Source organism: Tenrec ecaudatus, chromosome 10 (assembly GCF_050624435.1).
Source record: "Tenrec ecaudatus isolate mTenEca1 chromosome 10, mTenEca1.hap1, whole genome shotgun sequence".
Lineage (NCBI taxonomy): Eukaryota > Metazoa > Chordata > Mammalia > Afrosoricida > Tenrecidae > Tenrec > Tenrec ecaudatus.
Window position 1 is genome coordinate 106,950,023 of NC_134539.1, and position 25,723 is coordinate 106,975,745.

Here is a 25,723-nt window from a genome sequence, read left to right on the forward strand (position 1 = left end):
GCAAATTAGAGTATTTTCGTACGACGGACCTACCGCCCGACAGCAGTAGTACAGAGTGGACTGATTCTCGCACACCGCGTCTCTCAAAAACGTCTGTGATACAAGGCAAACCAGACACAAGAGTCTGTAATGTACGATTCCATTTGCATAAAGTCCGACGGGGGAAACTGATCTAGGGTGGCAGCAATCAGACGATGTTTGCCTACGGAGCTGGGGGGAAGCAGGGCTTTCTACTCCTATCAAGAAGTAGTCTCAGAAACTCACAGGCACATTCCACCTTGGTTTCAAGGGCAGTGAGTTTGGAGCTTGACCTATGGAAGGGGTTCAAGGGGATAGTAGGGGAGAAAGGGGCTGGAAATGGGGTGCTGCTCACACACAATATATATATACATACACACATACATATATATATATGTCATTTAATGGTATACTTTAAGGCTATACAAGTCACTGAATTTAATGTGATCTCCATGTCAAATATTGAATGAAAAAACTATTAGTCGCATTTATGTGCCCTGAAACGGAATGATCTCCAAATAAATTGCTAAGGAAGAGGGTAGGAGCCAAGCACAGAACATGTGTGCTCCTGTCGAAGGAAGGGCTTACACAGTAAAATCATGTTCTTGGGGGAGTAGCTTTGCCCCACGTGCCTGTCTCTGAGTGGGGCAAACTGGGAATGAGTCCAGCTGCTAACCGTTGAAGATCGTATACGGAGGTCACAAGCTGAGACAAATGAACCGAGGAAGCAAGAAATACATGGAGAAGCCACAGGTTGCAGGGAACAATGCCTTGAGGGGACCATCAGGGAGAAGAGCAGGAGCAGGACAATGTGACCTTGTACAGAGAACCCCTGACTCAGTTCCTGCACAGATCAAAACCTCCCCTCCTGAAAGCTTGGGGCCAACGGATTTAAGAGACCTGCACAGCAAGAGCACCCTACTGCTAGGTGACCTAACCTGGAGTTCCAAGAATGGCGGCCTGGTGGGCATGCCCAACTAGTTATGCTAAGTATCCCAGACGCCCCGGCTACAGGCGCCCTTTTGAATTTTCGGACTCCGTCTTGGTCCAGGGTTGCAGATGTACACCCCCTGCAGAGAAGATCTGGAAAAGAGCCCCTGGACACGTTCTTGGGGCAGGGAAGGCCCCGAGTGAGACAGGAAGGGAATATTCAATTGTGTGGATTTCAGCTAGAGATGAGAAAGCTTTTTGTTTAATCATGTAAACGGACACCGTGGGGTGCACACAGTTTAACTGGATGAAACTATCTTTCTTTTTAATGTCGGCTCTCCCCCGGCGTGTTTGCCAAGCAATGCCATTAGGAGGCTGTGAAATGAGGAGACATTACCTGGAAGGAAGACATTCTGGGCTAAAAACAGGACTTGCAGGTAGTGTGTTTTGTTTTAACCAGACCATCCAGCCTTTTGTTCTTTATCCCCACAATAAAGAAAATGCCCTCAAAGGATGTTTTCGCCTTGAATGCCTTTAAGTCACGTCACAGATTGGCCTGTGTGCCGCACAGCTGATGCCTGCTGATCTCAGAGCCCACATCCTGCTGTCGATTATTTTCCCTCAACTCATTCACTGCCAGAGTTGATGTGGACGCGTGGACACCTTCCGGGGAGAAGACTTCACCTGCCCTGGAGAGACCCTACTCCTTGGCAGGTCAGAGGAAAAGGCCCAGGATCTGCCGCTAAGGAAGTCTTCATCCTAAGGGAAAGGATTTATGGCCAGTCTTCAAGAACTCCCAATGCAAGGATCAGCAGATAAGGGCAGGCACCCTGACCTTTGAAGCACAAGGGATTCCCTGCGGAGTCATAGGCTTCTTCTGTCCAAAAGAGCTAAGAGAACAATCCTTGCAATTATAGGATCAGCTAGGGCAATGACTGCACAGGTGTGCTTGACACAATTGATGTAGGAATGAAATGTGACAAGAGTTGTATGAGCCCCTGATAAAACGTTTAAAAAAAAAAGGATCAGCTAACCTTGGACCCTAATAAATGGCTAATCCAGAGTCTAGGAAGAGAGAAGGGAAAGGGTCTTAGAAGGAACCTCTTTACAAACGTCAGAGGCAAATTGTGGGTGGGGAAATGGTGTGAGAGAGCCTGCGGGAACTGTCGAAGATCTAGATGGGAACAGGGAGTGACCCGTACACATGGTGACCTGAGACAGCATAGGGTGGGGGTGGGGATTTAAGGTCAATTGGGATAATGGATTCAGGACTGGGGAAAGTCCCAAGCGAGAGAGACCCTCGGGTGCAGCGGCTCTCAACCTGTGAGTCGCAACCTCTTTGTGAGTTGGGCGACCCTTTGTACAGGAGCAAAATGACAGTGATGAAGTAGCAACGGAAATAATGGTATGGTTGGGGGGGTCACCACCACATGAGGAGCTGTGTGAGAGGGTCACGGCGTGAGGAAGGTGGAGACCCGCTGCTGTGGTGTTTCACCATAGGAGCTAAGGCTCAGAAGGGGATGGCTTGTTCCGAATCAGATGTCGAGATCAACGTTGTATCTTGACTGTAACTCTGGCCTCTCGGTTCCAGTTTCACCCCAGGGAGCCTTGGCAAGTTGGAGTTCGAGCTGAAGCCCTTGACCAGACAGCCGACCGTGCACGCTTCCTACACGGGAACGCGTTTCTGCGGAATTGCCTGCATAGAGTCTCAAGAAAGTGGAAGTGAGCAGCCCACCGTGAGGGTCAAGTTCCCTACCTGCCTGTTAGTTTCCTCTCTTTTTTCCCCCGGCCTGAACCCTCATTTTGTAATGAGATTAAAGGCCTAGTTTTCAGGTGAAACCAACCAGCCCCCTGAGCCAAGGACTGAATTCTAATTGGCGCAAGCTCATTCAGGTATTCCAATTTCCTTTAGTCAACGGTTGGTCTAGAGTGGACATGTGACCCTTTTTCTTCAAGTAAGACAAAAATGGAAGACTCCTGGGGGACTTCTGGATCAAACGTCGGCCTTCCTAATAAAAGGGAGTGATGCTGTCGTCCCCTTCATCTCCCTGCCCGTCACCCCTTCCTTTCCTGCTTTGAAGACGGGTCTGTATGGAGCATGAGGGTAAAAGCATTCTTCCTAGGAAGGCGACAGAGCTAGCATCCCTGGTGGCCTGAGTGAGCAGCTGGACCAATGAAAGCAATTATTTACCTCCAGGTGCCGTGTTAAGTAAAAATTCAATGGGCTTGTGGTTTAAGCCACTGTTGGCTAGATTTCCCCTTATTTGCAGCCCCAAGATCTAGGCCATCTTGTAACCACCTCTAATCAACTTAAGAGGTCTGTAAGAGGCAGCCTTTGGTCGGCATCAGCCATGAGTTTTGCTTGCCTGAAGCCCTCAAGCCAGTTCCCTTAGTCTCACAACCAGGTGGTGTCTGATAGCATCCTTCACCCACCCCACTACCTCCTCCTCTCTCACTCCTGGCCAGTTCATCTTTCAATGCCCACCTCGCATTGGTCTGATAAACCATATTCCTGCCCTGAAATGATTTGTGGTACCCTGAAATTCCATACAAACCCTACACTGGTCTCAGACCCCATAGCAATGCATTACGTTGGCAGCACTCAACCTTGGCTGTGCATAGAATCCTCTGAGAAGCTCTTAGACATTCTGATGCCCCGGCTATCACTAGGCCAGAGGTTCTCCACCTTCCTCATGCGGAGACCCTTTCATACAGCTCCTCATGTGGTGGTGTCCCCTCAACCATACCATTAATTTTGTTGCTACTTCATAACTGAAAATTGTGCTGCTGTTATGAATCATCCGATAGGCAGGATGTATTTTCATTGTTACAAATTGAACATCATTAAAGCATAGTGATTCATCACAAAAACAATATGTCATTCGATATTGTGAAATATTTATTTCTAATGACAAATCAATGAAATTTTGTCTTGAAGCATGGTGTAGCATGGGTAACAGTCTTCACGCCGGGTACTCGTGTCTGCATGAGGGTGGACCCATCTGGAGATGGATAGAGGAGCAGTGTCTCGATTCCTAAGACCATTAGAAATATGTGTTTTCCGATGGTCTTAGGCGACCCCTGTGAAAGGTCGTTTGACCCCCAAAGGGGTCGTGACCTACAGGTTGAGAACCGCTGCTCTACGCCAACTGAACTAGAATCCCTGCAACTGAGACCCAGGCATCCACAGTCTTCCAAAGTCCCAAAGAAGACAGATTTTGAAGTCAAGGATGCGAATCACGAATCGGGGTTCCAAAGGGTGGGTAGTGGCTAGTCAGCTCAAAGTAAACATGACTATAAAAAATATTAGCAACCTCAGTTTACCTTTATTATTCTTATTTTGACAAATCAATCTATTCATTTACTCACTGGTCTTGCCCGGGACTGCCATCCGTGCACCCAATTGGTCACATGGATAAATCATTTATCACTCACATCTATGGTGACCTGCTCTGGCTCAGGTCTAGGGGCAGGACTGGACTCACCGAACACGCAAAGCCCTTGGGAGCCCTCCAAGTGTCACCACCAGCCGTGTAGAGACCATGAAAGAGGGGTGGATAAGAATGAAGCCAGGTATGAGATCTACCTTGGTTAGGGGAAAGGGAAGTCATTTCCGTACTGTTCTTCCCAAGCAAACTCATAGGACCTCTCTGAGCCTCAGTCTTCACGAGATAAATAAGCAAGGTAATCGCACACACCTGTCTTCCAAGGGCTGCATAAGGTAACTAGTGGATGTACCATGGGAAAGTCTGACCCACTAAAGGTTGGCGGTGGGTGCATCCTTCTATCTTGCTACACACACACACACACACACACACACACACACACTATGGCCCAAACCCAGAGATGCATCAGCACAGCATACAACTTTCCATTAAAGACATGTAAGGAGGGCAAGCCATTGGTGAGATTGCCAGGGATCATTGATTGCACCCAACCAAGATCAGATTCATTTGTGGTCATCGACGGGGTCTCAAGATTCCCATGCTTTCTCCTGCCCTGAAAAATGCCCTCAGTTGACCTCAGATTGCCGCTTCTACTCGTTGGGCTGTGATCCTCAAGGTCAGCAGTTCAAAACCACCAGCCGCTCCAAGGGAAAAAGAAGAGGCCCTCTACTCCCATGAACAGAATCTCGGAAACCCACAGGGACAGCTCTACCCTGTCCTATAGGGTCACCGTGAGTGAGCCGCACAGTAAGAAAGGAAAGCAGGGTTGGGGGCTAGAGTCTTTATCTCTCATCTCTCTACCTCACGGGGGGGGGCTCCGAGGCTCATCTTCCCACAGTCACTCTGGAGTCTGTGCCTCTGTGATACTGAGCCCTGGGCACGGTCCCGACTGCCACTCCGCAAAGGGAGGGCTCTCCCCAGGGGAGCTCACATACTCTAGCACGGCCAACAACTCTTACTATTGGCATGTGGCAGCTGTGTTCACCTGGACCTGTAGATGCCCCACTGTGGTCTCCCTGAAGCCATTGCTACCCAGTCTTGGAGTGTGATCCCATCTGTGTGAGGGTGACAGGAAAACCATCTTCCAGCAGAGTTAAAATGACCTACTTGAGAGAAGAGGGGGTGCAGCCAGTGGATTCTCACCAATGTTGGCCCAGACAACTGAGGGACCCACGGGTGCAAGGGCCTCACTAGAGTGCTGGGGATAGAGTCCAAATTGTCAATTAAAAAGGAGCAAGGTAAAAAAGAGGGGCGAGGTTGCCAGTGGTGCCCTCTGGGCAAGAAGGCAGGAGTCATCCTCAAGTTACCAACTCAAATCCCTCATCCTTTGGTGCTGGTACCATACACATCATTCCAGGAGTTTCCAGGGATGCTCTGATTCACACTCTCACTTGAAGCTGTCCAAGACCCGATGTTCTGTCCCTGGACTGGGATGATCCAAGGTGAGTTGGCAGAGGTAAGGGCCCTGGGAGCTTGGTTCATCACCTCCCTGCCTGGGATCCAGTGCTCATTTAGATTGCCCCGGAACTGAGCACGTGGGGACCAGCGGCCTGGGCTGCACCAGAAAGGCAGAGTCCCTGTGCAGCCTACCTGTCTCAAAAGATGGCAGCAGAGCCCCCAGGGAAGATGGGAACCAGCAGCTTCTTCAGGGGATTGCAGTGATGTCCAAGTCTGCCCTGCAGCTGCCCATCCCCGCTTCTGATTTCGGGCTGGAAGGATGAGGTGGCCGTGGGTTTCGGTGGAGCATGGTCAGCACTGGGTCACAGCCATGCTGCTGTGAGGTGTGTCAAACGGTTCCGGGGTCCTCGGGAGGGCAAGGGCTGGGTCCACGGGTCATGTGACTCTAAGTCTCAATGTGTGTCACATTAGCCCAGTCTGGGAATTGATCCAAGTTAAATAAGACCCGCCCCCAGGTGTTGATGGCCAAAAACACACAGAAGACTCCAATGATGTTCATCAGGAGTCCCGTTTTCACCTGGACAAAAACAAAGGCAGCGTCAGCACCCTCAGGTCAGCCTGAGCTGCCCGCGAGGACAAACAGAACCACAGGACCCAGGACCCAGGCTTCTCAGGGGCAGGGGATGAAGGACTGCCTGCCTAGGCCTGGCCTCCTCTGTGCCACGCTCTCTGTTAACTGTGCCTCTGGCCCAGCAAAGCAACGCTGTGCCCACCAAGTACCAGGCAGGACAGACAGCCTCCCTATGCCAATTCTAGCATTTTGAAAACTGGGTCTTAAGAAGGCAAGGTAAGGTGACAGTCTCAGGTGGTTGGTGGCGTTCCGGGCAGTGTGATCCCAAGCTCGCAGCTCACCCAAAGCCTAGCTTCCTCACAAGGACCCACTGGGTTCCTGGTGACTTGCCCCTGGCTCTTTCTGATGCCTGCTCTGTGTTCCTTCTCAATGCTTCTTCACCATGGCTGTAGCCACGTGGTGAAGATTGGTTCCCGGGAACTGGAGTCAGGTTGGCAGTCCATGGTTTTGAGATCCACCATTTCCCTGTCTGTGGAAACCCTCCGGGGGGCGGGACCACTAGAGCCGATTGTGATGCTGTCTATGCAACTCTTGTTAGAAGCAGTTTAGCGATGAAAGTGCATGATATTTGAATATTATATCAAGAAAACTCCTTAAAAAAAGAAGAGGAAAAGCCAAGCTTGACCTGTGGTTACCATGGGTGAAGGAGGAAGAGTTTTTGCTCAGGGGGCATTGAGTTCATGTTAATGGTGGTGGAACAACTGGGAGAGGGATGCCAGTCAAGGCTGTACAACAGGAAGAGTACCATCAATGGCTCCGAATCGTACACGTACAAGTTTCTGAATTGGCGAATGTCTGGAGTATGTTGTTGCCATAATTGAAAAAAAAATACATGCATAACAATGAGTCCAGGGGAAAAAAGAAAATGTTCTTAAATGGACTGTGGTCAATTGCACGACTCTTCTGGATACGGTTGAACTATTGAATTGTGTGATGCGTGGATGAAGTGCCAATAAGACTTTAAACGAGAGAAATCCGCACGGAACCTCAAAGATTCTCACCAAGGCTCCAGCCTCCCAGGTTTGGCCACGTTCCTTGTCCCTTTGCCTCGTCGCCCACCTGAAGCTGCAAGTCTGCCCTCGCCTCCCATCAGAGGTAAAAACACCAAAGCAGGCAAGAGGGATTCTTCCTGCCACGGCGTCTGTTCCCAAGATATCACTCTCCTCTTCCTCTCTCCCCTCCTTTGCTTCAATCTCTTCAGACGCCTCTACGAGTCTCTTCCGCTGTCGTCAGCATTCCCCTCACCCCGAGCTTCGAGCGTTTGACTGGCTCTTGCCGGTGTAGAAATTCTATCCTTGACCATGTGGGCCTCCCACTCGCACCCCTTCCAAGTGTCCAGGGAAGGGCACCCCTAGTGGACGCATGGGCTTCTCTGGATGGGACATTCTAGCAACCACTGCTCAGCCTTGGCAGAAGACAGCCGGGGCTAGGGAAGGGGGAAGAAACCCTGTAGTATGAACACACAGAATGGGCATGGGCTTGGGTATGCTGTACCACCCCCAAAACTAGGACCTCAGTGTGAAACTCCCACCTCACTCATGCGAACCAGCACCACCGTATGAGGGGGCATGAAGAGCAGGTGTGTTACCATGTCAGAAACCTTGAGGTGTCCGTAGGCAAACACGATGGCATTGGGCGGGGTGGCCACGGGCAACATGAAGGCGAAGGAGGAGCTCAGGGTACAGGGGAGCATGACGTAGAGTGGGTTGAGGCCAATGGAGCGTGACTAGGGAAAAACACAGAACCGCCATGTCGGGGATGCAGAAAACACACATCATCCTTCTGAAAAGCACACCCGCCCGATGCACCATGCGCCCTCCCACCTTTGGACCTCCTCCTGTCTGGCTCCTCAGGTTACCCTCTGAGCACTCAAAGCTGGACCCTGGGAGACCTTTCTGAGCCCCACTGTGCAGCCACATCGAGATTTTAAACACCTGCTTTGGACCAGCGGGGGCAATCATGGTTCAGCTCCAGAAGTCTTGCCTTCCATAGTTGAGACCCACCTCTGATTTCCAGCCAACGCACCACACGGGCAGTGGCCACCCATTCTCTCAGTGGAGGCTTGCACATAGCTGCGGCTGAGCGAGTAGGTTTCAATGGAGCTTCCAGGCTAAGGTGGGCTCAAAAGAAATCCCAGCAATCTACTGCTTCCCCTGGATCACAGCATCTGATCCCTGAGCCAACTGGAAGGCAGCTAGTGGCAGCAACGCATGCTAGAGTTGGTGCTGGACACTTAAGACAACATAGATCTCCCAGATGCCCCACAGCCCACATGCATGCTCAGCCACATGTCAGAGGCCAGCAGCACGTTTCTGTCCGTCCTGCCAGAGACTCAGAGTTCCCAGAGGGTGGGGACCACACCTTCTGTCTTTGCCTGCACCTGTGCTCGTGTGTGTCTTTATGTGCGTCTGGGCTATGCTCACTCCCACATGGAACTTTCTCCCTGCTGTCGTGCTCTTCAGAGTCAAATCCAGCCGCTTCTTACAGCGCCTAGCGCCAAGCAGGCCCCTTGTTAAACAGGTGATGGATGAACAAGTGATATCGTAGTAGTCATTTTAATCTGTCTGTTATCACTGTCTGTTAAAATTAACCACTTCTCGTGCAGATGTACATGCTCTGGAGCACAGACATGCATGTGAAGCAAAGGCATTTATCGCAACATGGCAACAGCTAGCCACAGAGAACAGGCGCATTAAAATAAAAATGACACGTACAGACAACAGACTCTTGTGCAGCTATATTATACAGAAGAATGAGGTCCATATGTCATGGGCTAGTAGGGAAAGATCTCTAAGATCTGTAATTGGGTTTGTTTGTTTGTTTGTTTGTTTGTTTGTTTGAAAGGTGCAGAACAAGACTGTGGTAGTTGCATAATTTCATGTCAACTCGAAGATATGAAAGTGTAGGGGTGGAGTCTAGCCTGTCAGTCAGGTCATACAGCCTGATGGTGCCTCCTTGTGGGCGTGACCTTCTCAGAAGGAGGATCCTGGGAACCTCCCCACCTCCCCGCTCTCTCTGCTATCACCTTCCTGCTAGAGGACCGTGGTGGGGGCCAGAACCCTGGAGATGCCTCCACCACCCTGGAATCCACCAGAGTCTGCACCCACCAGCCTGTCAACTTCCTGCATTCTGCATCATTGCTTGTTGACTGCGTGGGTCTGAAGAGGAACTCAGGACTAGATGGGACTATGGACTTGAGTTGGATTGGGCTGGGCTGGTTTCCTGATACATGATCACTTCTTGATATAAAGCTCACTGGATTTGTTTCTCTAGTCAACCCGGCTGGCCTCACACAAAGAACACAAAATATCATTTTTTCAAAAAAGATATTTTTTAGACCTAACCATAAACCTTAGAGATATTTGTACATGTACATATACTTTGAAGGCAAATGGTATAATTCAATGATCCTGTTCTGCACTTTAACTTTTTCCCCCAATAAAAAGATTATTGGGGGAAACTATAGATTTTAAAACTAGAGATTTTAGAGATCTTTCTGTATTATTAAATTTTCTTTGAAACTGGCTTTTAAAGACTGCATAGTCTGATAGTGTATGAATATATGACAAAAAACATGACCAGCTGTCTCACCAATCCCCTATTATAATTTTTGTTATAGATCATCTGGGGTGTACATCATTATAAGATGACCATCTCGGGTTATCTCCTTAAGCGTGCATCAAAAATATTGCTGCCAAGTCGGTTCTGACCCTGGCGGCCCGCTCGCTGTGTGCAGGGAGAGCTGCCCCATCTGCTCTGCAGGCCTGGCTTCCCACACTCCTGTGGGTGGGTTCAGACCTCTAGCTGTTCTGCTAGCCCATGGGTGCTTCACCCCGGGGACTACCTCCCTTGGGGGCCACTCCCCTGGTCACCTCTTTGGCCTCCTCTTGTGTGGATTCCCTCTCAGAATGCTGCCTGTGCCCAGCAAGGCTCCCGAGAGTCCTCACTCATGTACTCAATGGCCTTTAGCTGGTCGCACCATTTTCCCAGAAGGCCTCTGCTGTCCCACTCCTTTGTAAGTCCCACTCTCCTTGAAGACTCTTCTTGTACGTCCTAGCCAGTGGCATCCCCCTGCTTCTCCCACACCCCCACGCTCACCTTGTCAGAGACCCACTGCCTTCACTGGGATTCATCATATAAAACAATCCAGTGGCATGGATACAATAAAGTGTGACCACCTGATGTATCTGATCTATGCTTCATGCTCTGGTCAGCAGAAGAACCAGCCACGCATGGATGGTGGACCAGGATCATGAAGGGGACACAAGTCAGTGTCCAGGTTGGACCTCAGTCTCCAAAGCCTAGTTTCACCCTGGGCCCTGATTTTGCTGCCTCCCGACGGCTTCCTCTGAAAGACTGGCTGGGGTTCCTCCCCGATCCCCAGGAGGGTTACTTACCATCGAGGCAAAGATGGGCAGGAAGAGGGTGGTGGTGGCCACATTGCTGGTGCACTCAGTGAACACAGCCACGAGCAAGGATAAGATCAAGGAGATGGCGGCGGGGGGCACGGCATGCAAAGGTTCCATCTGCTTCCCCATCCACTCAGACAGCCCCGAGGCCTGGGAAGCACAGGGGAAAGTCACTCAGGGCTACTAGTGTCCAGTCTCTTCAGGACCATTCATCCAGCTCCAGCAAGACCGGCCCATCCTCCACTCCAAGCCGTGTGTGTGTGTGTGTGTGTGTGTGTGTGTGTGTGTGTGTGTGTGTGTGTGATCTCACCGACCCCCACCATTTCAACCTCTCTCCTCATTCTCCCAGCTCATCCAGCTGTTCCAGCCCATTTGATCTACTTTCCAGATTTCAACACCAATATCCCTTCTAGAAATTTCCAACCACGGTGTTGCCTGAGCCTATCTGTGTCTGATTCCATAGGTCTCAACCTGATTCATTCTTATCTGCGTCTCCTCTTTGTCGCTCCAGCATGGTGATGAATGGACTTAACCATTCATCTCCATCCAAAGCACGAGGCTGGGAGTCATGCTGGGGAAGTTTCTCAGCCCCCCTCGTTCCTTGCAGCCAAGAATCCCCTGTTTATCCCAAACATCTCATGTCTATCTCCTCCCTGCCGTCCTCATTCCTGAAGTTCAGGAGAGGGGGCTGGGCCTCGTTCCTGGAGCTCAGGAGAAGGGTCTGGGTCATAAGTTTGGGATTGAGACTTGAGGTGTCGGGCTGAGAAGAACTGATCTAGGGAGGGAATGAAGAGGGGGCCAGAGAAGAGGCCAAAGATGGAGCCTTGCAAACCCTCACATTTAAGGAGGAATCGAGAAAACGTGAGCAAGAACAGTCCGGAGGAAACCAGTAGAAGGTCTAGCTCGGGGGTCAAGGGAAGAGGGACAATAGGAGAGGACATTAAATGGTCTACGGACTCATTCTGAGACTGAGGGAGACGATGGCTATAAAATACCTAGCGCTTGTCCCCCAACCCCTCTCCCGCCCGGACCACCTCTCAAACCAGCAGAGAGATTTTCCCCAGGTGCAGATCTAGCCAAGGCCCTCGCTGGCCTCGAGCTTCACGTGGCTGTCCAATGCCTTCATAATGGCGCGCGGCCTTCCTCTCTTCAATCCAAAGGCTGCACACTGCAGTGGCTTCTGTTAGCTCCCCAGCCTCCTCCTCACCTTCCCTCGGCTACACACACCGTGCCTCTCCCTTTTCCCGCAGGTCCCTTGTCCCTAAAAGGTACTCTTCCTATGTCCTCAAGAATAGGGGCCGTATCTCAATGCCTCTGGGTCTCCTACGCATGTTTGATGAGTGAATGGAAGGTGCGGGGCTAGAGAAGAGGACTGGATGGATGGGCTTGCCATTCGTTTGCTCATCTTGAATATTTATGACCAAAGCGCAAACCCATCTCTCTTGGAAGAAGTCCAGCCAGAAGGCTCTTTAGAGGCAACGTGGCGAGACTGTGTCACGCGTACTTTGGACACGTGGTCAGGAGAGGCCAGCCCCTGGAGAAGGACATCGTGTTGGGTAAAGTAGAGGGGCAGCGAAAAAGAGGAAGGCCCTCAACATGACGGATGGACACAGCAGCTGCCTCGATGGGCTCCAACATTGCAATGCTTGTAAAGACGGCACGGCAACAGGCAGTGTTTCGTCCTGTGGTACATACGGTCGCTAGGAGGTGGAGCTGACTTGGCACGTGGTCTCACCCCTCCCTCTGGCTCCATCTGCCCCCAGGAGAGCAGGCAGTTGGGTTAAAGGAAACTGTGTGTTTGAATTCCCCAACACCCTGAAAACAGGGCACCCCATTAGGAAACACTGCCCGTTCCTGGACCACCCTCACAATTGAAGTGAGGCAGGAGCTCGTTGATAGAGCCACCCCGTCAGCCCATCTCGTTGAAGGTCTTCCTCCTTTACCCTCTCTGTTACCAAGCATGACGTCCACCCCCGGGGACTGGTCACTCTTGACAACATGTCCAAAGTTGTTCTCCTCTTATGCTGCCACTCGAGGAGCCCTGGTTATGCTTTGGGCTGCAATCCGCCTGGTTGGCAGTTCGAAGCCACCAGCAGCAAGAGAGAGGCTGGGCTGGCTATGTCTGGAAACAGTTTCGGTCCGCTGTGAGTCAGCATTGACTCGATGGCAGCGAGTTTTGGGTTTGTTTGGGGTGTTTTTTTTTGGTATGCTATTACTTTCTTAGACCAGCATCTAAAGGTGGTGACCACACAACAAGGAGAAAAGCCAAAGACAGTGAAAATATTCACCAGGACTTGAACGATTTTTCTGAGGACTAACGAGCAGAGATTCTTGCTGCCTGTGTAAAACCCAGGAATGAGAGCACACTGCTATCAAGGAAAGTGCAACAATCAGCCACTCTCTAAAGGGTCTCAGAGGATGAGATAAAAAAAAACCTACATCACCCCCCCCCCCAAAAGGGACCTGACAGCACCTTCGCCCTCTCTTAATCAACCAAGATCCCTTAGTCGCCTGCCTGTCCTTGCAATCACTCCACAGGCATGCCGCTTGGTTCGGGGTTCCTGGGGTACAAGACAGAGGCCCTTTGCCTCCAAGAATCTGCTGTTCTAAGGAGGAGACAGACACAGGGACACACCAGCACAGAGAATTAAAGGGACACAGGCTCCCGTTGGCCACCCTCTTGGTGGAAGAAGGGACCGGTGGGCAGCACAGGGCAGGAGGGGTTACCTCGCATCCTTTAGCCAGAGCAAATCCGCCCCCCAGCAGCAGCACAATGCCCCAGGGCACTTTCTCGTGGGCCACCTTCCAAGTCATCAGCGCAGGGGGGTAAAAGGGAGCTTTTCTTTCTGAGAAGAGCAAGAAAAACAAAACAAAACAAAAACCACTTTACCTGCACAAACCAGAGCAACACCAGAAAGCAAATGAGGTGTAATTCTTATGACAAGAATTATATCCTCAGGTGACAAAAGTCAGATTTACACACAACTCGCAGTTATGAACCCGCCCTGTAAACTCTATTATATTAAAAGTCCGAAGGCCATACGGTGGTTTCTCCCAACCAACGGGCACGTCAGACTGGGTCGCAGTGGCAGTACTGTAACAGTACACGAATGGATCGGCAGTGGCCGCCGCAATGGGCCCACACCTAAGCACACCTGTGAGGACGGTGTGGGACTGAGAGGGGTTTTGTTTGGTCGCTATGAATTAGCGCTGACTCAGCACCTCACAACATTACGTTCACGATGCTTTGGGGTATGTGAAACGGCTTCTTTAAGGGACAGCAAGGAACACTGTACAATACACGGGGTGGGGGGGTGTTTCAAAAGCATTCATGGGCCTATTCCATTCCCCTTTCATATTTCAGGAACTCGTTGACACTCCCTCCTATACAAAGATAAATACAGGCCTAACTGGCAGGAGATACGAACTGCCCTAACGCTTCTCATTTACATACAAATCTGACTCAGAAGACTTTGGCAGGGAGCTTGTGGTCATCTGGGGACTCCTGCATACCCACTGCTGGAGAGGAAACAGAAGCCGAGTTACACCCACATTTCAGGGTACAACCTTTCCAGAAGGCAAATATATATATCATTTTCTTGGGGGCTCTTACAGCTCTGATTCTATTCCATGCACGTGTATCTCTCTTCCTTGGGGTCTAGGTTCTCCCTTTGTTTGGGTACATTTCTAGGAGAGACATTGCTGGGTGAAAGAGCAGCCGTGCGGTCGCGGCTCTTAAAATATATTACCAGAAAAAGGAGGTGCTGATACCAAGGGCTCAAATAGGAAATGTTTGGAAATGATGATGGCAACATATGTACAGATGTGCTTGATACATTTTGATAAATAACGTGTCCAAACAGCCCACATGTTCTAGAACAAAAGACCTGGACTGACTGTGGCCACAGAGGAGGCATTTCTACTGTAACCCCAAGTGGTGACACGCAACAACAAAGAACGGAGACGCAGGATTCAAATTGTGTGGTTGGTCATCACCATGTAACCTATATGCCTAGTAGCCATGACTGGGAGCCGGAAAATAAACACAGAGAGCACTAGGGGAATTTTAAAACATCTTCCTGTTCCTGTTAAAAGGATTGCTTTAAATTCACATTTTTCATATGCAAACAGAGATCTGCATTAAGCACCACCCAGGAAAAGAAACCTTAAAAACACCCCTCTCTCAGGTTTGGGGATCTAATGAGTCCTTTTTCATAGGATCGAGTTTTCTGCCTCCTAGACCTGGGGTCTTGGACTGCTGGGATGAGTGGGTGGTCAAGACCAGGGTCTTACCTTCCTCAGACTGACTGCGGAAGTTGAACTTGGGCTTCTGTGAAGGCACGATGAACAGTAAAATGGCCACGAACACGGCCACCGTGGCATCCGTGGCGTACCTAAGTGGCCAAAACAACAATGACTTATTGGTTGCCAAAATGAGGTCCAGGGCTGACTGGGGAATAGACCATCAATTAATTGCTCATAGGTGAGTTCATAGTGAAATTGAATGACATTAAAACAAATCCACAAGAGTCACCATGTGACACGACTGTATCCCTCCTGCATTTTGAGCATCTCAAGATTAGATGGGACTCATTGAGCATGAATGACAGAAGCTCTGATGCGCTGTGGGAAGAGCTCAAGGACTTCCTACAAGGAGAGAGCAAGAGTCCTTCAAGAGATAAGAAGGAAAGGTCAAAGTGGATGTCGGAAAAGGCCATCGAACTTGCTTTTGAATGTCGAGTAGCTAAAGCAACTGGAAGAAATGGTGAAGTAGAAGAGCTGAATGGAAATTTGCAAAGGGCAGCGCAAAAATATATTTTAATGAAATGTGCAAAGACCTGGAGTTAGAAAGCTAAAAAGGAAGAGAAATCTCAAGTTGAAAGAATGGAAGAAAAAAATTCAAGGCTCAAGTTGCTGTACTGAAGGATTCTACATATTGAACGAACGATGAAGGAAGCATCCAAAGATGATGGAAGGAATATACAGAATCACTGTCTCAAAAAGAACTGGTTGACATTCAACCATTTCAAGAGGTAGCATATAATCAAAAGCCAATGATAACTGAAGAAGTCTAAGCCGCATGGAAGGCATTGTTAGCAAAAAAGAAAGAAAACAAGTGTCCAGGAATTAGTGGAATGTCGATTGAAAGGTGCCCACAAGCTGATGACGCACTGGAAGCACTCATTCACCTCTGCCAGGAAATTTCAAAGACCTCCACTTGGCCAACTGACTGGGAGAGATCAATATTTGTGTCCATCCCAAAGAAAGGTGACCCAACAGGATGCAGAAATTGGTGAACAATATAATTAATATATCCAGTTAAGATTTGGCTGAAGTCCCGAAGGGATCAGTTACCAGGCATCAAAGAACAAAAAAAATCATATCATTGACTGCACACCTCCATGATAGGATCACTGAAGACAAATGGGTGCATAAGCAAATGTGGTGAAGAAAGCTGATGGTGCCCGGCTATCAAAAGAGATAGTGTCTGAGGTCTTAAAGGCTTGAAGGTGAACAAGCGGCCAACTAGCTCAGAAGCAAAAAAGCCCACATGGAAGAAGAACACCGGCCAGTGCAATCACGAGGTGCCAAGGGACCGGGTATAAGGCACCATGCAAAAAAAAAAAAATGTGTGTGTATGTATGTGTATATGTGTGTATATGTATATGTATACCATATTAAATGAAGGGGAAAGTGCAGAGTGGAGACCCAAGGCCCAAGTGTCGGCCAATGGAGATCCCCTCATAGAGGGGTTTAGGAGAGGAGATGGGTTAATTAGGGTGCGAGGTAGTACCGATGAAGAACACAGCTTTCCCCCAGATCCTGGATGCTTCCTCCCACCGACTACCATGATCCGAATTCTACCTTGCAGGGCTGGATAGGGCAGAGGCTGTACACTGGTACATATGAGGGCTGGAGGTACAGGGAATCCAGGGTGGATGAGACCTTCAGGACCAAGGGTGTGAGGGGCGATGCTGGGAGAGTAGAGGGTGAGTGGGTTGGAAAGGGGGAACTGATTACAAGGATCCACATGTGACCTCTTCCCTGGGAGAGGGACGGCAGAGAAGGGGGGGAAGGGAGACTCCGGATAGGGCAAGATATGACAAAATAACGATGTATAAATTACCAAGGGCACATGAGGGAGGGGGGAGTGGGGAGGGAGGGGGGAAAAAAAGAGGACCTGATGCAAAGGGCTTAAGTAGAGAGTAAATGCTTTGAGAATGATTGGGGCAGGGAATGTATGGATGTGCTTTATACAATTGATGTATGTATATGTATGGATTGTGATAAGAGCTGTAGGAGTCCCTAATAAAATATAAAAAAAAGGAAGAAAAAAAAACCACAAGGGCAGCATCGACACAAGGGCAAAGTCCAGAAGGTTAGGAAAGGAGGCGGCCTGCAAACTCAGAGCACAGGGAGGGAGTGGGATGGTGACGCTGCACTGAGGGAGGGCAATGCATGAGTTGAGATAAATAAAATATGTAGCAATTGTTGAAAAAAAAAGATTTGGCTGAAGATAACTCAACAGCAATTGTAATAGTACATTGACAGGCAGCTGCCCAAAACTCAAGCAGAAGAGAACGTGGAGCAAGGGAGATGATTTCGGATGTCAGATGGCTCTTGACTGAAAGCAGAGAATACCTGAAAGATGTCTACTTATGTTTCATTGATTATGCCAAGGCATTCAACTACGTGGATCATAATAAATGATGGATAACAATGGAGAAGCATGGGAATTCCAGAACACGTCATTGTGTTCCTGCAGAACCTGAATCTGGGCCAAAGGCAGCATACGAACAGAACACGGGATACTACAGGTTTGAAGGTCAGGAAAGGTGGGGGTTAGACATATCCACTCACCATAATTTCTCTAATATGCATACTGGGCAAACGATCTGAAAAGTTGGACTATGTAAAGAACATGGTGTCGGGATTCGAGGAAGGGCTTATTAACAACCTGCAATATGCGGATGACACCACCTTGCTTGCTGAAGGTGGAGGACTTGGGGCACTTGCTGATGAAGATCAAGGACTGCAAACTTCGGTAGGGATTCCAACTCAACGTAAAGAAAACCAAAATCCTGATAAATCTTGGTAACTGGAGCAAAGACCTAAGGTGTCAGGGATTTCATTTTGCTTGGGGCCATAGTCAGTGCTCATGGCAGCAGCAGGCAAGGGGGCACAAGACCTCTTTAAAAAGCGAGGCTGTCACTTTGAGGACTAAGATGCCCCTGACGTAAGCCATGGTATCTTCAAATGCAAGTGAAAGTTGGACAGTGCAAAAGGGAGACTGGACAAGAATGGATGCATTGGAATGATGGTGTTGGCGAAGAATCTTGCCAGGGATGGTGGACAGCAAGAACAAGCAACTCTGCTTCAGAAGACGTACAGCCGGAGCGCTTCCTCGAAGTGAAGATGCTGAGACTGTGTCTCACTTATTTTGGACATGTCATCTATCAAGAGACACCAGTTCCTGGGAAAGGACATCAAGCTTGAGAAGTAGGTCAGTGAAAGCGAAGAAAGAAGGTCACGAAGGTGAAATGACACCGTGGCTGCACCCATGGCTCACACATGGTGATCGTGAGGATGGGGCAGGACCAGGCAGTGTTTCCTTCTGTCGTGCGTGGGTAGTTATGAACTGGAATGGACTTGACACCACCTAACAACAAGAACATGCCAATTTCACCTCATGTAAGGTAGGTGGGGGATAAAATAATAAAACAAAAGAAACAGATCCAACTGGGTACACAAACTGGAGTTCGGAGAAGGGAGGTGGTAAATGGACAGCTGGTTGGAAACTGAGGCCCGCGTTCTTGGCTTGACTCTGCCACCAACTTTGGGTGGCCTTGAGTGGACTCCTTCTTCCCCTCTCCTGGCCTGCAGCGCTTCATGGGTGGACTCTGGAACCTCCTTTCTCAGATCCTCTAGAATACGGGGCTCACCAGAGTGAGGTTTAGAATTTCGCTTCACCAGAAGAATTTGTTCAAGGAAGGTGGTTTTACCCTTGGTTCCTGAAAGGCGTTCTCTTGGTAAATTAAAAACAAACAAACAAACCTTGGAATTCAAGTGCCCTCACTGATAAGCCCTGGAGACCACACGTAACAGGTTATGTCACTGAGATGATGTGTGGGGACTAGTGTAGGGTGGGGATTAGCCAGCCCAGATAAAACCGGCACATGATAGGTACCTCGTGATCCCTCACATCACCTGGCTCAGCGGGAGGGAGTGAAGTCTGCATTACTGTGAATGAAGGCTCTGTATGCAGACTCTCCGTGACCTGCCTGGTTGGTGGAAGGTGTGTTTTCAGGAGGATGATGCACCTTCTTTTGGAGAGAGAAACTTTGCTTTGAGAGCCCTCCCACACCTCACCCACAGGACATCTCTTCTTTATGAGGATCTTGCTGTTTAGCCTTGATTCCCACCCCCGTCCAGCTGATTCTGACCCATAGCAGCCCTGTAGGATCGAGCATCACGGTTTCATAAGGTGTCCGAGGCTGGCCCTCTTCACGAAGGCAGGCTTGTCTCCTCCAGGAGAGGTGGCTGGTGGGCTCAAGCCACTGACCGAGCAGTTAATAGACAAGAGCGTCACACTGCTCTATCAGGGCTCCTTGTACCAGGCTTGTCATCCTCAGTACAGCACGTTCTGTGAGTTCAGTCATGTATCCTAGCAAAGTTATCAAATCTGACAGAAGAGCGAGCGCTGAAGGGTGCCGGGGACCCCTGAGCTTGTGGCTTGAGGTGGTAGAGGGAACCCCAGAACTTAGGGGGCCCAGGGAACCCCCGAGTTTGCAACAGGCACCCTGAAGGAATACTAGGAAAATCCTAAAATTGTAGTTCAAGATCAGAGGCGAAGGAGTCATGGAGATTGTCGCGGTTGCAGCTGCCTCTGCAGTAGTGGGCAGCAGTGACTGGTGAGCTCTGACCTGGCTAGGTGGGTAGGGTCAGAGAAGAGATGCTCTGTGTGCAGCTGGTGCCCAAGTGGAACAGAGAAGCCATGATGGGCGTTGATGATGGTGCTTGGCTGAGATCAGAAAAGGTGGTATTTGTGGCCATTTCTGCACAGAACCACAAGGACGTTGAGGTTAACCCAACTAGACTTCCAAATGGAAGAGCCAACCATAGGCTGCACCTGCCCACATCTTCTGCCTTGATTAGAATGGATTCTTCCACCCTGGTACCCTCTGAGCGGGGAGAGAAATGACAGATGCCCACCGTTACCAAGCCTAGCTCAAGAAGCTTCCTTTTGACCCCGGAGATGAGTCTGGGGAAGCCTTTGCCGAGCATCCAAGGAAAGAACAGTGGCAGAGCTGAGACCCCCAAGCTTTGGAAACCCAACTCCTAGCCCGACAAAGCTCTCGCTACCCCAGCCTGGCCAAGTAGGTTGGCTGTTGAGAGAAGAGAGAATATTCAGAACACATGTAGGGCCTTCTCGCCAAGACTAGAGAGCAGGGAGTGACCTGTGTCATCCTGCGCCCTCTGAAACGCAACCCCAGAACAAATGCTACGGTCCAACCAATCCCGAGGGACCTGTGGCCCAGGGCACAGCCTTTTGATACCCGCCCACCGCTGCACGAGGCCAGAGGGTTCTGCGGCACCAACAGCTAACTCACTTGGTGTCGCCTTCCACCCAGGCGATGGACAGCCAGCCGGGCAAGAAGCCGGGGGCTCGGGAGAACCACAGGACCACCAGCAGTATGAAGCAGACCAGCACGTTGGTCTCAGCGAAGGAGAAGGGGCCCAGCTTCCCGTATTCTTCCCGCAGCACCTCATTGGCGACCTTCTCGCGCTCCTCACTCTCAATTCCGCAGCCCCACGCAGCCTTGAAACTAGAGGGAAAGAGAAAACAGACCAAGGCCGAGAGCACAAGCCATTAACAGGGTGGATGCCAAAGCATGGGGCACAGGTGCCACGGGCTATCCGCCAGCCGTCACGAGAAACGGCGGTGATCGAGCCACGGAGAGGCTGATGTGCCAAAGGCGCAAACGTTGTATGACTCTGTTTAAATGAACGATCTCCGCTAGACACGAGCACAGGGACCAGGGCCAATCCATGGTTGGCGACCAGGTGGGAGATGGGAAGTTATTGCTTACTGGGCACCGAGTTTCAGTTTATGTATATGTGTGTGTGTTGGGGGGTTGTTGGGATGGGGAATGAAAACCTTTTTGGGGGTACCAAGGGACTCCAAAGAGTTTGTGGGGCAAGCCCCTGATCTTTTCACTCCATGTTCCCCACCAGTGTTTTCGAAGCCCTCTCCTAGCTCCAGTTTCACCAGCCTCTGTGGCCATGGTTGCCCCACGTGGGGGATGGAAGCCACGTCACTGAATCATGCACTTAAAATGCCACAGGAACGCAGAAGAGCGAGGGGCATGTCTTACATGGCAGAGCAGAGGGGTGGCTGAGGCGCTGGCCAGTGCAGGCAGACGCCGGCGTGCTGGGAGCCCTCGATGGCAAAGGCCAGCAGTGTGGCCACAGGGCTGCAAATACCTCCTTAGCTCTTCCCGCCTACATCATGTCTGTCTGACTTTCCTGCCTCCATCACGTCTGTCTGACCTTCCCGCCTCCATCACGTCTGTCTGACCTTCCTCGCAGTACATAGCGGATGACCCTGCCATCATTGAGGGCCCTCTCTGCCCTTGCCGCCTCGGTGCTGTGGCCACTGCTCTACCAAGCACTCATGTCCTGGCCCTTGTCGTTCTAGAGATTCTGGGGCAAGGCCAGGGGCTTCCAGTTTCCAGGATGAGGAGTGAGCGAACCTGGAGCCGGGGGACCACGTTGGATACTGGCTACATGTCCCTGATTCTCAGAGGCTTCAGACTGGAAAGGATCCTGTCCCTCACAATTTAAAAATGATTCAAGAGCCACAAATATATTCTGACAAACAAATGAGATGGCCATTGTCCAAATGATTACCCTTTAAAATGACCTTAGGATCGCTTTACCATCAGTTTCACACTGGACGTACTCGAGAGCCGCAGTTTGCTGACCACTGCTCTACACAGTCGTCTGAACTTGGTCCCTACCCAGTAGTGTGTTCCGGTCTTCACCCCATCCCGGGGTCAATTCTGTCATCTGAGGAGCACTGGCCGGAGGTGCAGCCAGCACCGGGGTCCAGTTTCCCTGAGGGAGCCCCGGTAGATGGGTGGGGACCAAAGTATCCTGCTAGAGCAGTGCTCAGCATGGTGCTGGTGACTTTGGGCAGCCTGTACTGACCAGCAAAGGAGAGCCCCTGGCTGCCTCCACCATGGCCCCCAGGAACCCTCCCCTCTGTTTCAGGAGGCTGGACTGAGCAGGAAAGTTGGGCAAAAAATCAGTGGTAACATCCCACGTGGTGAGTCTGAATGGTTCACACGCTTGGCTCTCACTGCCAGGGCGGAGGTTTGAGTCCACTCAGAGGTGCTTTTGAATAGAATAGCCTGATGACCAGCTTCCAAGAGCCACTGGAAACCCCGGGGAGCACAGCCCAACACGGACACACGAGGGACCACCCTGAGTCACAGTTGACGTGCAAGCAAAGGGGTTGACTAGATTAATATTCCAGGTAGCCCTGGGTGGTCCTGAGGTGGGGGAGCACGGAGTTCAGTGGCCCCATTGGGTTGTATGTGGGCCTGGAAGTTGACCATAAACTCAGGGAGATGCAGGTTTTCTTGACGAGGCAGTGACCTGGGGGTTATTGTCCATGACCATGTGATGAAGACAAGACATCATGATGGCAGAGGTGCTTCCTGCACCTGAGATACTCACTGACCTCAGGAGGGGCCATTCAGGAGGCCAGGAGAAGGTCACCAGATCTTGGTGTATGGCCAGATATGACCTGGGCCAAAGGGCATCACTGAGGCTGAGAGTGAAAAGGTGTCCATCTCTCTCCCCACCCTGGGATCTAAGAGGCACCAATTGGTGGCAGTGGCTACACGTTGGGCTGCTAACCACAAGGTCTGCAGTTCAAAACCACCAGTCCCTCTGCAGGAGAAAGAGGAGGCTATCTACTCCCTCCAGAGTCTCAGAAACTCACAGGGACAGGTCTACCCTGCCCTACAGGGGTGCTATGAGTCAGTGTTGGCTTGATGGCAGTGAGTTTGGTGTTTGGTTTTCTGGGGTCTAAATAAGGCTGCATGGGTGCCCCCTCCCCACCACCCTCCATCCCTGTCTCGTTCATCTCCACATCTGAGTGATGTGGCTTTTGAGTAGAACCACAGGTTCCGCAGTGGAACCGCAGGTCAGGAAGGGGTGGAATCCATCAGGATGCTCCGCAGGCTCCCTAGAAGCCAAGAAGACCTAATGGGGGACACGCAGCTTCAAGCTCTTGGCTGGGAGCATCCTGGTACCTGAGCACCATGGCTGGACATGAGGTGGATGGTCCTCCTGTGACCTTGGAGACAAGCCAGTCCCTCTGCCCCTGAATGAAATCCACTGCATTTCAGGGCTCCAGGGCAGCCCCCGGGCTGCTGCGGGGAGAGGGGAGTCTACACCTGCACCTCTGACACCAGCGTATGGAGAGTCTAGAGTGGCCCACTGCCCAGCCTGGCTGGCATGGGACCCAGAGAGCATGTGCCAGCAGCAGGCATCAAGGGCGGCAAACCTGACACCCTCCAGAGGAGATGAGATGTGGTGGCTGGTGAAAAGGGAACAGGTGCTGGGACCCAGCCCCCTGGATACACAACCTGCCTAGCATTCCTAACCCCTCCATGCCTCAGTTTCCTTTTCTGTAAATTGAGCAGAATAATAGCCCCTACCTAAGACTGTCGGGAAGATGAATTTGCCTCATATAGGTAACGTGCACCACAAAAGCCCAAACCGAGTGGATTCTGATTTACAGCGACCCTATAGGACAGAGTAGAACTGCTCCGTACCGTTTCAGAGATGGCAGATCTTTCCAGAAGCAGGGCCTCATTCCCCCCACCCCTCACAGAGTACCTGCCAGTTCGAAGTGCTGAGCTGATAGTTAGCAACCCGAACCTAAACCCATGGTGCCATGAGGGAGGGTCCTTTAGCACCGATGAGAAAGCCCCCCAAGCCACTGCCTATCTTCAAGTGGATTATGACTCACAGGGACCCCGTAGCCCCGGGGAGAACTGCCCCTGTGGGCTTCTGAGATGGTCGCTCCTGACAGAGCAAAGCCCTCAGAGAAGTTGCTCGTTTCTAACTGCTGACCTGGCTACTCCTCTCTGGCATGTACCAGCCACTCCATAAATGCTGGTCTGTAGTGTTCTTGTCGCCCCAAAGGAGACACAGGCACCCCTCTGGAGCCTGCAGCAGGCTTGGACCAGGTCTCCTGAGCAGTCTGAGGGCGGGACAAGAGCAAGCGAGCAGGACAGCCCCAGAGTCAATGGAGAGGCAGGGCAAAGACAGCCTCTGTCTGGACTGTGGTCTTCTCTTCTCTGGGGATGTGCACACACCAGGACTGTGGGTGTTGGGGGACGCATGGGGGAGGGTTGCCAGGAATGCCTACTCTGGAGACAGCGGTGACGGGACTGACCCCTGTGAAGATGCTGCCACTGTCTGGATTCTCAAAGCATGACACAACATCAGACTTTCAGGACACCCCCATCCTCCAGCGCCCAAACCCAGGGAAATGCTTCATTTCCCCCTGCCTACAGAGCCGCTCACAGGCACCCCTGTCTCCCGCCCCGTGCGGTCCTCGGGGTGCTCCCTGGATCAGCACTTTGCATTCCTCCCTGAATGAGAAGATCACCTTTCCACCCCAGCTTTTAAAATCACCGTGACTCTGCCTCAGTGTTTTCCAGCCACCGTTTTAGGGTGTCTGTCCAAAGCCTGGCTTCACTTAAGGTTGCCTGTGGTGAACGTGCCTGGGTGCTGGGAATAGGAAGGGCATCTTCCCAGAAGCTGGCTGTGTTGGGAACACTGCAGGCTTCTGGTAAAGGTCAGGCTGTCCTGATTGGGACATCACCGCAGGGGTGACGGCGTGGGGGATGTTGCTGGGACCTGACTAGCGGACACGTGTAGCCTCATAGCTGCTGGTCCAGGAACGCAGGTTTGGCATAGATCTGAGCAAACACACCTGCCCTTTCTTCTCGGCAGCAGGTGCAGCAGGGCTCAGAGGACTGGTCAGAGGCCCTGCCCTTGTGGAGCAAAAAAGCCAGGGGACAGGCCACACGGGTACCAGTGATGCCCAGGGGCACCCAGAGGGCCAGTTCTTCTGAGATGGAAGCGGGGAGGGGAAAAGCCAGAGTGGTTGTCACTGAGGAAGCAGCATTTGAACTGGGCCTTGAAGGCTGAGGCACTGGGAAGAAAAGGTAGGAATCATGGCATTCCAGAAAGAGGGAGCTAAAAAACAAGCAAACAGCCTCACTGCCATCGAGTGGCTGGCAAGTCATCGTGACCTACTAGGGCAGCGTAGAGCCGTAGGTTTCCCGGACTCACTCTTCACAGGAGTGAAAGTCCCCTTCTTTCTCTCTCTGAATGGCCCGAGGTTTCGAACTGCTGACCTTTAGCGAGCAGCCCAATGCATAATCCACTGGGCCACCAGGGCTCCGTGTAGGAAGATGGAACAGCCTGTGCAAAGACCCAGGGAGCTGCTAGAGCAGGGGGAGAGGGGCGTGGTGGGAAGTGGACTGTGACCTAGGTCCCGCCTGTGACCCAGACTCGAACTTGGACAACTCCGCTGCTGAGCCCAGGGGCTTTTCCGCAAGGTGTGGCATGATCAGACGCTCCCCTAACAGCTCATACTTACTTGAACTTCATAAAAAGACACTGGAGCCAGAGCCAGGCCAGCAGCAGCATTATCAGCATATTGGGGAAGGCAAAGGCGAACCAAGAGGCAAAGTTCACGACATCTTTACTGGCAGGGAACAATCTGCAAGGGACAAACACTGGATTCAACTCGGAGCTGTGGAGCGGCGAGGCTGCCAGGGCCCACCAGCTTCCACCCACCC

General features: G+C 51.1%; 1 protein-coding gene across 4 annotated transcripts in view; it reads right to left on the bottom strand.

The window, feature by feature from the left end:
* Positions 1–6,237: 6,237 nt before the first annotated feature.
* The window catches only part of SLC13A5 (solute carrier family 13 member 5), a 33,073-nt gene continuing 13,587 nt past the window's right edge, over positions 6,238–25,723 (bottom strand). For 3 of the 4 annotated variants that reach the window (XM_075559193.1, XM_075559192.1, XM_075559191.1), the window contains 7 exons: positions 25,522–25,644; positions 20,444–20,659; positions 15,126–15,226; positions 13,560–13,678; positions 10,821–10,982; positions 8,012–8,149; positions 6,238–6,369 (listed from right to left, as the gene is read on the bottom strand). In XM_075559193.1, the coding sequence (XP_075415308.1) occupies positions 6,238–6,369; positions 8,012–8,149; positions 10,821–10,982; positions 13,560–13,678; positions 15,126–15,226; positions 20,444–20,659; positions 25,522–25,644 (991 nt within the window). The remainder of the gene's footprint in view (positions 6,370–8,011; positions 8,150–10,820; positions 10,983–13,559; positions 13,679–15,125; positions 15,227–20,443; positions 20,660–25,521; positions 25,645–25,723) is intronic. The other variant, XM_075559194.1, reaches the window with a different exon arrangement.